A 12,614-nucleotide genomic window follows, 5' to 3' on the forward strand; every position below is an offset into this window, starting at 1 on the left:
TAATTGTGTAACCTGCTGATAACTGCTAGCCACCATAGGTGCCCCAGAAACTTCATCTCTGATAGAACTCAGGAACCTCCTCAGTAGAGCAAATTAAACTACTTGCTGCTTCAGAGGTTTTATGGTTTTGTTTTGTTTGTAAGATTTACTCATTTATTTAATGTGTATGAGTGTTTTGCCTATGTGTATGTATGTGCACCACATGGGTGTCTGGTGCCTGTGGAAGTCAAAAGAAGGTGTTGGATCCCCTGAAACTGGAGTTAGGGATGGTGGTGAGCCACTGTAGGTGCTGGGAACCTGGATCCCCTGCAAAAGCAAGTGCTCTTAACCAATGAATCTCTCCAGTCCTTGCCTTAAGTCTTACTGTGAGGCCTACTGTCCCACTTCCAGCATGCAGTCTAACTAGGCATAGTGACCACAGTCTGTGGCAGGGGGATTGCCATTTGAGCCCAGCCTGGGCTATAGATCAAGACACTACCTCAAAAAAGCCACTGACAGCAAAATAAGTTTCTCAGCCAAGTGTAGTGAGACCTGCAGTCCTGGTTTTTAGGAGTTGGAGGCAGGAGGATCAGAAATTCCAAGGCCAAGTTTTAGCTACACAGTAAGTTTGAGGCCAACCTGAGCTATATGAGACCCTGTCTTAAAATAACTACACATAAAGCTGGAGAGATGGCTCAGGGGTTAAGAGCACTGGCTGCTCTTCCACTGGTAAGATGCCTATGGTCCTGTAAGCTAACACTAAGCTCACCAATATGTGTATATATGTTATACATATACATACACACACACACACACACACACACACACACACACACACACACAGAGGGATGGAGGGAGGGAAAGAAAACAAAGGGCTAGAGAGATGGCTCAGCGGTTTAAGAGCACTCACTGGCTGCTCTTCCAGAGAACCTGGGTTCAATTCCCATGGCAGATCACGACTGTCTATAACTCCAGTAACAGGGTACGCGACATCCTCATACAGACATACATGCAGCCAAAATAACAATGCACATAAATTTTAGGGGAAAAGAAAGAAAATTATGTATCTAACTATTCAAACTTATAGAAAACTGTCTAGGGCTGGAGAGATGGCTCAGTGGTTAAGAGCACTGGCTCCTGAGTTCAATTCCCAGCAACCACATGGTGGCTCACAACCATCTGTAATGAGATCTGGCGCCCTTTTCTGGCCATGCAGGCAGAACACTGTATACATAATAAATAAATCTTTAAAAAAAAAAAAAAAAAAACTACATGTGTACTGGGGGTGGGGGGGGGTAGAGGTCAAGGCTGAGGATAAGTGGCTCTTGGGTGCTCAACCCCTAAACCCATCTAGCACCCCAACACCCCAAGTCTCAGAACACAGTGCGAACAGGGCAGAAGGATGGAGAAGAGTGCTATTAAACACCATCTTCTGGACATGACATACTCATGAACTATGGTTACCTGCACAAAACTGAGCTTGTCAGCATTCTAGCCTGGGTGATTGATGGGCTCACAAAGGCCCACTCCAGGTTACCGGGGAAAGGAAGTCTTTTCTTTAGCACTGTAGCCAATGCTAAGTTGCCCCTGCTCCAGTAATTAGCTCCACACCCATGTTCATACATGCAACTTAAAGTCAAAAGGTCCAGAAGGAGAGGGTAATGTGATGAAAATGATTAAAATATTATAAATATGTTCAAAAGTGTCAACAAATATTTTTGAAACTTATCCCCCAGGATAATAGCCTGAATCTTATATAACAGACCTGTTGACCCCACTGAAGTTAATTCCACTAGTCACCGGAGACCTAGGTTACAATTGCTTACCATAGTGTAATGTCTGTTTTGTTAGGAAACTAGTCTTTTTAGCTTTTGAATTCCCTAGACTTTGAGTGAACTGTCAGTTACTCCTTACATGTATGTGTTGGGTGCCCCTCGAGACGATGTAATGTTTGGCCTTCAAACCTTTAGGTGCCTACACAGGATCTGGAATAGAGATGATTGTTTTTCATTACTGATATATTTCCTGGACTGATGCTTGGCACGTCAGAGACATAAATATGCAGCATTTAATGAATCACAGATTTTAAAAATGACTGCTCAAATTACTGTTGGTACTTTGACCCTATGAAGAAATTTACAACACAGTTCCAATTTCCCTTTATTCTCACGTCTCAAAACAAAAATATTGGAGTTGTCTCAGGAGATTTTGAGTCTGTACTGCCCAGATAAATGGCTCCTTGTGAAAACTGTCATCCTAATAGTTAGATTTAAGGGAAAAAATAATTGGTTTGTGGAAGAAAGCTGACACATACTTACCTTTTAGAAATGAGGTTTATCACTGAGAAGGCAGAGGCAGGCCGATCTCTTTAGTTCGAGATCAGCCTGGTCTATAGAGTGAGTTCCAGGACAGCCAGGGGTACACAGAGAAAACCCTGTTTTGAAACAGGTAAGGGGAGGGGGGAAAGGATTTATTAGGAGAAAGGGCCTTGAGGGCATGATCTTCGTTAAAGATGGGGAGAGAATCTTAAAAAGAAAGGATACAGTATATTAAAAACTGCATACAGGGCCTTAAAGGGAAAGAAACTTCTCTTTAAAACCTTCAGGATAAGAGAGAGGGAAAAAGGAAGCCACCATGAGAAGGGTTGGTAGGGGAGGCCAAAGAGGCACCTTCAGAGAACCTCCTACCCCCAAAGGAGATCCTTTCCTATTACATGATTTCATGAGGTGGCAGGAAGCTTCACACCAGGTTTAGATCAACATAGCATGTGACGGGGCACAGGAGAGCCAAGTATTGATTAGACCATAAATTAGTTGCTAGCCACCACACAACTCCCTGGGAAAGAGCCACAGAGGGGGCGTGGCTTGGTGGCTTCTGACTGTGGGGTGTGCATAACCACTGTCTTAAAGGGGCAGGTATGTGTACTCGCACTTAAGTTGTATACTATGGGTAAGTATAAGAAGTCTGTTACTTGAAGGAAGATTCTGCAGCTAGCTCATCACAGGCGCATTCAAAGTCAAACATCCCCAGATCCTATCTTGTCTGCATTTTGGAGTCTCCATTCTTTCATTATCTTAAGTCATCCACTTTGTATATTTTTAGGAAAATGATACATAATGCTGTATTTTTATACATTCATCCAGTGTGAACATTTTAGACAAGTAACCAAGACTTGAAAGCAGAGAAGTTGTTGCCTCATTTGCAAGGATTGTGTTAGGGGTTCAAGAAAAAACAGAAGCTGGGCATGGTAGCCTTTACTCCCAGCACTTGGGAGGCAGAGGCAGGTGGATCTCCATGAGTTTGAGCCCAGCCTGGTCTACACAGCAAGTTCCAGGACAGCTAGGGCTGCTACACAGAGAAACCCTGTGGGGTAGGGGGAAGAGAAAGACCAGCAAAAAATATTTTCAATAAGGAACAAAATGGTACTGTGTAAGAAACTACAGAAATGCAGATGTTTTATTTTTTGCTTTGGGTTAAATGACCAGGTATTCAGGCTTGGTTTCCATACAAAATTCCACAAAGAATTTGGTACAGCTTTTGTCTCCCAGTAAGTGGAGTCTTTCATGAACATGATTACTATCCTTGGCACCTGAGAGTACCAAAAGGGAAAAAAAAAAAGAGTAAAGAGGGAATTGGGCAAAAAGTCACCCACTCATTTATTAAGAACTGCAATCGGGGGCTGGAGAGATGGCTCAGTGGTTAAGGGCACTGGCTGTTCTTCCTAAAGGTCCTGAGTTCAAGTCCCAGCAACCACATGGTGGTTCACAACCATCTGTAATGAGATCTGGCGCCCTCTTCTGACCCGCAGGCATAAATGCAGACAGAACACTGTATACATAATAAATAAATCTTAAAAAAAAAAAAAAAAAAAAAGAACTGCAATCGGAGGAAGAAGAGGAGCTATAGAATTCAAACAGTAATGGTTATATCTTTCTTGGATATAAATTTGAAATGTGGGGCTAGAGAGATGGCTCTGTGGGTTAAGAGCACTTAACTGCTCTTGAAGAGGAGTTTGGTTCCAAGAACCAGTAGCAGACACCCTACAACCACCTGTTCCTCCAGTCTGCAGCCTCGAATGCCTTCTTCTGGCTTCTGAAGGTAGTGCACATAATCTACTAAGGCACACACACATAAATAAATCTTTAAAATTGAAGTGTTTGGGTGATGCCTACTTACATCATGTCACGTTTCAACCTACGCAGTTACATATGTTCTTTGTACATATTCTATTTTAAAATATATGATTTTCTTCATGCAAAATTGTGTATGAACACAAAAGTTTTATTTAAAAACCTGGTTAACAGCCAGGAAGTAGTAGTAACTCCCAGCACTTGGGAGGCAGAGGCAAGTGGATCTCGCTGAGTTCGAGGCCAGTCTGGTCTACAAAGAGAGTTCCAGGACAGCCAGGCCTACACAGAGAAACCCTGCCATGGGGTGGGGTGGGGGGACCTGCTTAACAAAATTACCTAAATGAGAACTGCCAAAAATGCTGCAAGGATTCAAGAGTGGAACAGCAATCTCCTAACAGCTACACTCAGTTTTTGAGCCCTGTAGAGACAGATGCGAGATCCAAGAGTCCGAGGACGCACCATAAGCACTGGACCATGCTGACACCCCTCTGGCACTGTTCCAATTCCCTGCATGTAGCCAACACTCAGATTCACTGATTTAAGCAGGGCATCAGTATGAAATTTAAATGGTGAAGAGAGCACATTATAAACTAGGTTTTTAAAAGGAGCTAGGTTGTGGTGTCGCATGCCTTTAATCTTAGTACCAGGAGGCAGAGGCAGGTGGATCTCTGAATTTGAGGCCAGCCTGGTCTGGCTAGAGTGAGTTCCAGGACAGCCAGGGATACACAGAGAAACTTTGTCTCAAAAAACAAAACAAAACAACAACAACCAAAAAAGACAAGTGGAAATGTTTTAGACATATTAAAAGAAACAAAAAGGTTTATAAAGTTTAGTCTGGCAAAAGATTGTGATTGGGGATGCATTTTTTTTTTTAAGTACAATGGGAACAGACTGGTTCTATTTCAAACAGTGCAAGAATCGCCAAGGCATAGTTCAAAGATTGGAAAAAGGGATGGATAAGAAGAGGGAAGGGACTTAATACTTCAGAGACTTCCTTTTCTTGCATGTGTGTACTTGTACCACACGTGTGCCAGGTGCCCACAGAGTCCAGAAGAGGGCGCTGGATTCCCTGGGACTGGAAGAGAGTTGTGAGCCGCCGTGTGAGAGCTGGGAATTGAACCCGGATCCTCTGGAAGAGCACCCCATTGCCTTTAATCATCTCTCCAGCCCGCAGAGACTTGCTTCAAATGCCGAGTCAAATCTCGGGCCTGAGAGAGACAAGGAAACGGATGCTTTTGATGTACCTGTCCACCATGTGAGGTTTGCCCTAGCATGACACAGTAGAGGTCATCTCACATTCATCTTTACGTTGACATATTGAGGTCACATCATCTGCCTACACTTATATTGCTGGTAAAGGAAAAAAAAAAGTACTGAATTGAAACCAGAATTCCAACTTATCTTGTGCATTCACATTATACACAAAAGTAGTTTAAAAAGTAAAACAAAAGCACAGGAGTGAGAACATTCACGAAGTCCTCAGTTGTAACCTTTTAAGCCAAAATAGTAGCAATAAATTACTTCTTCAATACCTTTATTTTGACAAATTGACCTTAATTATAAAAAAATATAAATTATAATTGTTTGAGGAACACTGTCAGACATGGTAGTACACTGAGTTAGTTCACAGTTAATCTCCGCTACATGTGGATCAATTGGAGGCCAGCCTTGACTACACAAAACCCTGTCTCACCAAAAAGAGAAAAAGAAAGTGTGTGTGTGTGTGTGTGTGTGCTTTTCTATACCTCTCATGGAAATGGCTCATCGTGTCTTGTATTCTAGTTAGTTTTCTTGTCTGTTCAGTATTTTACAACATAGGGCTGCTCATGCGCTGAGTATTCATTGCTCGGTTAAATAAGATTGTATACCAGTGGCTGGAAATGAGTCATCACAAGAATCCCTGACACCTAAGAAAAAAGAGACAGCAGGGAAGGATCCTCAGGAAAAGCCAGAGGAATGAAGCCTGCAGCAGCCACTTGCCTGAAGATTTTCTTGACACATTCATTCATTCACCCAAGGGCCATGGATTAAAAAAAGAAGTAAAAAGGGAAACGCCAGGCCGTGGTGGCGCACACCTTTAATCTCAGCGCTTGGGATGCAGAGGCAGGCGGATCTCTGTGAGTTCGAGGCCAGTCTGGTCTACAGAGTGAGGTTCAAGACAGCCAAAGCTACAGGGAGAATCCATGTCTCGGAAGAAAACAAACAAACAAAAAACCCCACCAACTCAAAGGCCTCCCTCCCCCAGGAAAACTCAAAGTTCTCCTTACTTGTGACTTTTAGTGTGTTTCAGTGTAAGCTGCTTTCAACGTTCCGAGTTGCTGAGCGAGAAACTCATTTGCTGGGAAGTACCTCAAACAGGCAAGGCTAAGTTGCTCTTAAATGCTATACTTGTACCAGAAAACTATAGAAGCAACATCAACCATCCTAATGATTTAAACATGATCCTTTCCTGGGATGTGCAGGTAGTAAGATTAAAGACTAGCAGGATGGAAAAACGGATGCGGTGTGTCAACAGAACAAAAAGATTCTGCATCTCAGGGATGGAGGGCAGGCAAGCATTTATTAAGCACCTGCTGCATCCCAGGCCTCCCAAGAAGGCACGGGATGATGAAGAGGAGGCTTTAGCTGTGAACGGGAGAACACTACCCTCCGCTCACTCCAAGCCACTTTATTCACACCTTTGGGACTAGCTTAGGCGGGCTCTTCCTCCTTTTACACACTTGGGCACACGCGGTTCTGGGGCGGCAGCGTTCTCTCAGGAGCTCCCAGGAGCGAGGCGCGCGCGGAGAGACGAGGGGTTGGATGTGGGGAGGACGGCGGGCCGCCCCGGGCCTGCTGGGCAGCACCGTCTCCTCGTCCCGTCGGGGCCACCTCAACCGTCCCGCACCGACACGTTCGCGGGAAAGCGCGATCCCACCCACCGGGGAGGTCCACGGAGCTGGAGCGGAATAACGGCAGAAGACGCGGGGGCGGGGCGGGGCGGGGCGGGGGCGGAGCTACAGCGCCAGCCCCGCCCCCAGGCCGTTCCCGCGCTCTCATTGGCTCCGACGCCCCGCCAGCCCCCGCCCCCCGGCCGTTCCCGCGCTCCCATTGGCTCCGGCGGCCACACGCTCCCGGGCCGGGCCAGCTGGCGGCTGGAAGAGCGGGTGTTGCGGCCTGCGGGCGACCGGCGCGTAACCGCCTGAGGCAGCTCGCTGTCGCCGAGGCTGCTTGCGGGGGGCCGCCCGCCCTTCGCCGCTCTGCGCAAGCAGGTACCTTCGCCCTCGCCGGGCGGGCGGGCCTGGTGACGCGTCCCGAGTGTCGGCGGCGGTGCAGCCGGTGCCCCTCGCTCGCTCCCGGGGTCCTGCGTGAGGAGGCGAGGGCGCCTCGGCCCGCCCCCCGCCCCCCAGCAGCCCTCAGCCAGCGCCGCGGGCTCGCGGCCTCGAGCGGGGCCCGGCGCCGCCTCCAAGGGTCGGGCCATCGCGGGAGGCCGGGGGACGGAACCCCGGGGGTGCGGTCGGGAGCCGCTGGAGGGACCCGGCCGCCCGGCAAGGGGGCGCGGGGGGCGCGGTGACGGGGGCTGAGGGGGGTGCGAGCCTTGCCGCTCCGGCCCGGGTCCCACGCCCCCGGCCCCGAGCCGCACCGCGGGAGGATTGAGTGGGGAGCTGCTGGGTCTCATCGCCACACCCTTAGCGAGAGGGTTCTCCCGCCTACCTGCCCCGCGTCTCCGCAGATGGTTAGTTAGGTTGTTCATACAGAAAAACTTAGTATTTGACGATTCTGTCGCCAGGTGCCCTTTAGACTCCACCCGGAGAGAACTTTCCTCAGATGCCTACAAAATTTACAAAAAAAACAAAAAACAAAAAAAAAAAAAAAACCAAACACAACCCCACACCTCACAGACCCCCAGTCGTCGTCATTATGAATTGTGCTATGATTTTTCAGATGTTGGGTAGAATGCATGCAGGTGAATTGAAGGGTGTGTGTGTGTGTGTGTGTGTGTTGTGAGACTTTTCATCTGCAAACCAATATCTACTCACCCCAGATAGGGAACCAGTGACCCAAAAGTAGGGGTTCCACCCGAGTCCAGTTTGGTGAACCAGTGAGTGTTTGTTGGGGTTACTCAGAGAAGCATGGGTGAATCGACCGCGTCACTGAAAAGGCCACCCCAGCATGGGTGATGACTGGGAGAGGGCTGTCTGTACAGGCAGGCAGTCGGTTTCCAATCCTCCGAGTCCTTACTGCTTAGGTAACCTTGGGTCGGGGGCTCATGAGTCTTGTGACTTGTTTGTTTTGTGGGACTCATGAGTCTTGTGAGCTGTTTGTTTTGTGAGCCCCGTTCCCTTTACTTCCCGACTCTGAGGCTGCTTCCCTCCAGGATGGAATGTGCTGTTTGGAGGAAATTACTCCACAGTACCGTTGGGCAGTTTCTCTTAGGCCCCCTTTCCCTCTTTCTCTTGAGAAATGCCCCATAGTTTCATTTGCCTTTTTATTCTTTCCCTCTAGACCAAGAGCTAAGTCAAAGAGATCCTGCAAAGTGGAACTTGCCACAGGCTGTAGCATAGATGGCCCTGTCCTTAAGCTCTTACTCCACAGCCCTTCAGTCTTTATTAACTTCAGTGAAACTCTGTTTGGGAATTTCAGACTTTCCCCTTTTCCTGTTTTCTCAAGTCTTAGATGAAATAGTCTGATACACGGAGTTTGCATTTTCTTATTTACCCATTTCAATATAAAAACGTTACTTGAAAGTCACTTACCATTGAGTCAAAAGGACAGTGTGCCACGATAGTCTTCTGTATTGTGGTGTGTCCTGTTACTGAACCTAGCCCTGCCCCACTCCGTTTGAGAAGCTGAGTGACTGCTTAGTTGTTTTTATTCCAGAAGACAGATGAAGGAAGCAAATCAAAAGACAAGAACTAATTGTAGAACTAATTGTAATTTCTTCAGTCTAATTTTTGTTGTTGGCTAGTTGGTTCTGTTTGTTTACTTTTGAGATACAGTTTCTATATATTGTCCAGGCTCCTCTCAGACTAAAGACATTGCCACGGCTACAAGCACTTGTCTCCATTCCTAACTGTCCTCTGCCCAGTTCTCTCTCTCTCTCTCTCTCTCTCTCTCTCTCTCTCTCTCTCTCTCTCTCTCTCTCTCTCTCTCTCTCTCTCTCTCTCCCTCTCTCTCTCCCTCCCCTCCCTCCCTCTCCTCCCTCCCTCCACTCTCTTCACACACACACACACACACACACACACACACACACACACACACACACACACGAGTTTTTTGCCTGCATGTGTGTCTGTACACTACATACATTCCTGGCACCCTCAGAGGCCAGAAGAAGGCCCGGAATTCCCTGGAACTGGAGTTAGATGCTTGTGAGCCACTGTGTGAGTGCTGAGAACCTGGATTCTCTCAAAGAACAGTGAATGCTCTTAACTGGTGAGCTATCTCTCCAGCCCCTTCTGCCTAGTTCTTTATAATCTAACTCTACACTGGTTAATACTGTAGCTAGTAGCCACATGCAACCATAAACACTTGTATTTGGCTGGGTGCAACAGAAAACTTTAATTTTTATTTAGTTTAAATATAAAATGGAAGGGGTGTAAAATATTCTCTCATACACTACTTCATTTTTATAGGACTACATTTTGAGCTATTTAGTAGTTAGCATAAAATTGAGATATGTATAAAATATCAAAAATGTACCAGACTTAAAAGATTTAGGATGTAAAATATTTTCATTTTATATTGATTAGATGTTAAAATTGCATGTTTGATCTGTTACGTTGGATTTATTAAAATTAACTTTGTTTTCAGCACTGAGGATTGAGTCCCTGCTCTCATGCATGCTCGGCAAGTAGTCTCCCCTCCCACTGAGCTATAGCCCAGCCCTCATGTTTTCTTTTTAAATATGGCTTAAAAATATTAAACTATGTATGTGACTCTCAGATTGGACAGTATTGGTAGTACCCAGCTATTTTGGATGTAGCCTCACCTTCATCAGGGAAGTTTCTGAGAGTCAGGAAGGAGAATCTGTACATAACTCCTTGAGTGCCAAGGGAAGTGTGGCTGCTTGGGTCACTATGAGTCATGGATTCAGATGTTCTTATTAGGATCCTGGAGTTATTCCAGCCTGGTCTACCTAGTGATTTCCAGGCCAGCCAAGAACTACATAGTGAGACCCTGTCTCAACAAAAACCAAATATATATGTATGTATATACATACATACATACATAAATTGTGAAAATTCTACAAAGCACATGTGCCATTTATTTGCTAAAACTGTTCAGAAAATACGAGTAATTGCTTATTGAATATGGAAACTTTGTGACCAAGGAAAACTTAACAGGAAAAAGGAACACCACACTGCAGTAAAGAAAATAGACAAGTTTCAGATTTGATTTTGAGTTCCAGAATAACCAAGGCAAAATGCAACCAGAGGGAGTATATCATTACCCAGAAGAGGCATAGCATTTCTGAGTGCTGTAAGAACAATTTCTAATATGACTCAGTGTTACAAATAACATTTTAATAGCAAGATCAACATTTTATATGACTGCATCTGGTAGTATCCAGCTAGGTTTTAATGTAGAAATGAATGAATGTGATCAATAATTTTGTATTTTTATTTTTATAGGAATCTTGGGAAGCCAAAATGCGGCATAATCAGATGTGTTGTGAGACACCACCTACTGTCACTGTTCATGTAAAATCAGGTTCAAATAGGTCACATCAAACTAGAAAACCTATTAATCTGAAGCGTCCTATTCTTAAAGATAGTTGGCAAGCATCTGAAAAAAATTCACATAATAACAAATCTAAGCGGCCCAAAGGACCCTGTCTAATTATACAGCGTCAGGAAATGACTGCTTTCTTTAAATTATTTGGTAGGTGTAAGACATTTTAATAGTATAAAGTACTTAAGAATCAGAATGTAAAGCTCTTTTGTCAGTTGTTTACAATGTAGTATTTATACCAGCCAAGAAAAGGAGCCTGCTTTTGCAGTCATAGAGCAAGGTAGACATTAGAGTAAGGGATAGGGTAGATATTTCCTGATAGAAAGTCAGATCATAGCACAGTCTAATAGTTGTGTGTAACAGACTTCCTTGTTTATAGAGGAAGGCTATGTGCATGGTAGGATGTAAAGAATATCAAAACTAAATGATGGGATAAAATATGTAGGAATGTAAACAGAAGTTACAAAGATTTTCCCCATCAGAATTGAGAATGATAACATGTCCATTTCTCCTTATTAAGAATAGAACAAAATTATGACCCACAGTAATGCCCAAAACTTTTCTTTACCCCCTCTCTTCTTCCTCCCCACCTCTGTATCAGAAAGGGTCTCACGATGCCAAGCTAGCCTTGAACTCTTTATGTAGCCAAGGATAACCTTGAGTTTCTATTCCTCCCGCCCTCCCCTGCCAAATGCTGGGATTACAGGCAAGCAAAATTCCCATTTTGTTGGTCATCTCCAGCCCTTACCCGCAAGCTTTTTGAATACTCTTCACCTGATTCTACCATGTTAGGTAATTTAAGAAGTAGAAACAGAATTAACATACAAATTAATTCTCAGAAAATCAAGTTATTCTTAGAATTTTCCAAATATTAATTACAATGATGCAATTCATAACATGCAAAATGAATAAAAAGTCCTTTTTGCTTTGTTACTAAAATGAAGGGGATTTTTCTAGATTATATTCTGATAGTTTTCAACATATTTTGAGATCATCTATTTTAATGCTTTCAAATCAAAACAAGGGTTTTTTTAAATTTACTTTTTGGATGTTGCTTTTTGTTGTGTTTTTGTTTTGAGACAGAGTCTCGCCATGTAACCCTGGCTGGTCTGGAGTAGAACAGCCCAGTCTTGAACTCACAGAGATCCACCTGCCTTTGCTTCCCAAGTGCTGGGATTAAAGGCGTGCAACACCACTCTGGGGTAGATATTATTCTTCAAGATTTTGTTGATCTTTTTATCCTAATAATCAGTTTTCTCAAAATTAATTGTTAATTACAAGTCCAAGTAAAATTTGAAGTTATTTATATAGACACATTTATATATATATATTTTTTTTTGGTTTTTCGAGACAGGGTTTCTTTGTAGTTTTGCGCCTTTCCTGGAACTCACTTTGTAGACCAGGCTGGCCTCGAACTCACAGAGATCCGCCTGCCTCTGCCTCCCGAGTGCTGGGATTAAAGGCGTGCGCCACCACCGCCCGGCTATATTTTTTTGAATAATAATGGAGAGGAAATAGAGGAAAGGATCCAAAATGAATAATACCCAAAATGAAAAAAGGAGAAAGTAGAAGAAAAAGTAATACACTTAGAACAGTATTAAGATATTAGTTCTTAGAAGATGAATTATCTTGCATCAGATTCCATATCTGCCTCTTAAAATTGACTGCAAAAGAAGTTACCCAACATGCTGTTGGATACTCAGAAAATAAAGCATATTATTCATGTTTCAAGTTGAGTATATACATAGTAAAGTAAATCAGATGGGAAATAGATGTCCTTGCAATAATAAA

The 12,614-nt window shown here is 44.3% G+C and overlaps 1 protein-coding gene across 4 annotated transcripts in view; it reads left to right on the forward strand.

The window, feature by feature from the left end:
* Positions 1-7,249: 7,249 nt before the first annotated feature.
* Positions 7,250-12,614, forward strand: part of Spdya (speedy/RINGO cell cycle regulator family member A) — a 30,511-nt gene continuing 25,146 nt past the window's right edge. For all 4 annotated transcript variants that reach the window (XM_052746204.1, XM_052746201.1, XM_052746202.1 and 1 more), the window contains exons 1-2: positions 7,250-7,360; positions 10,724-10,973. In XM_052746204.1, the coding sequence (XP_052602164.1) occupies positions 10,742-10,973 (232 nt within the window). In that variant the 5' untranslated portion in view covers positions 7,250-7,360; positions 10,724-10,741. The remainder of the gene's footprint in view (positions 7,361-10,723; positions 10,974-12,614) is intronic.

The sequence above is a fragment of the Peromyscus californicus genome, unplaced genomic scaffold (genome assembly GCF_007827085.1).
Source record: "Peromyscus californicus insignis strain IS unplaced genomic scaffold, ASM782708v3 Scaffold_1__1_contigs__length_55948999, whole genome shotgun sequence".
Lineage (NCBI taxonomy): Eukaryota > Metazoa > Chordata > Mammalia > Rodentia > Cricetidae > Peromyscus > Peromyscus californicus.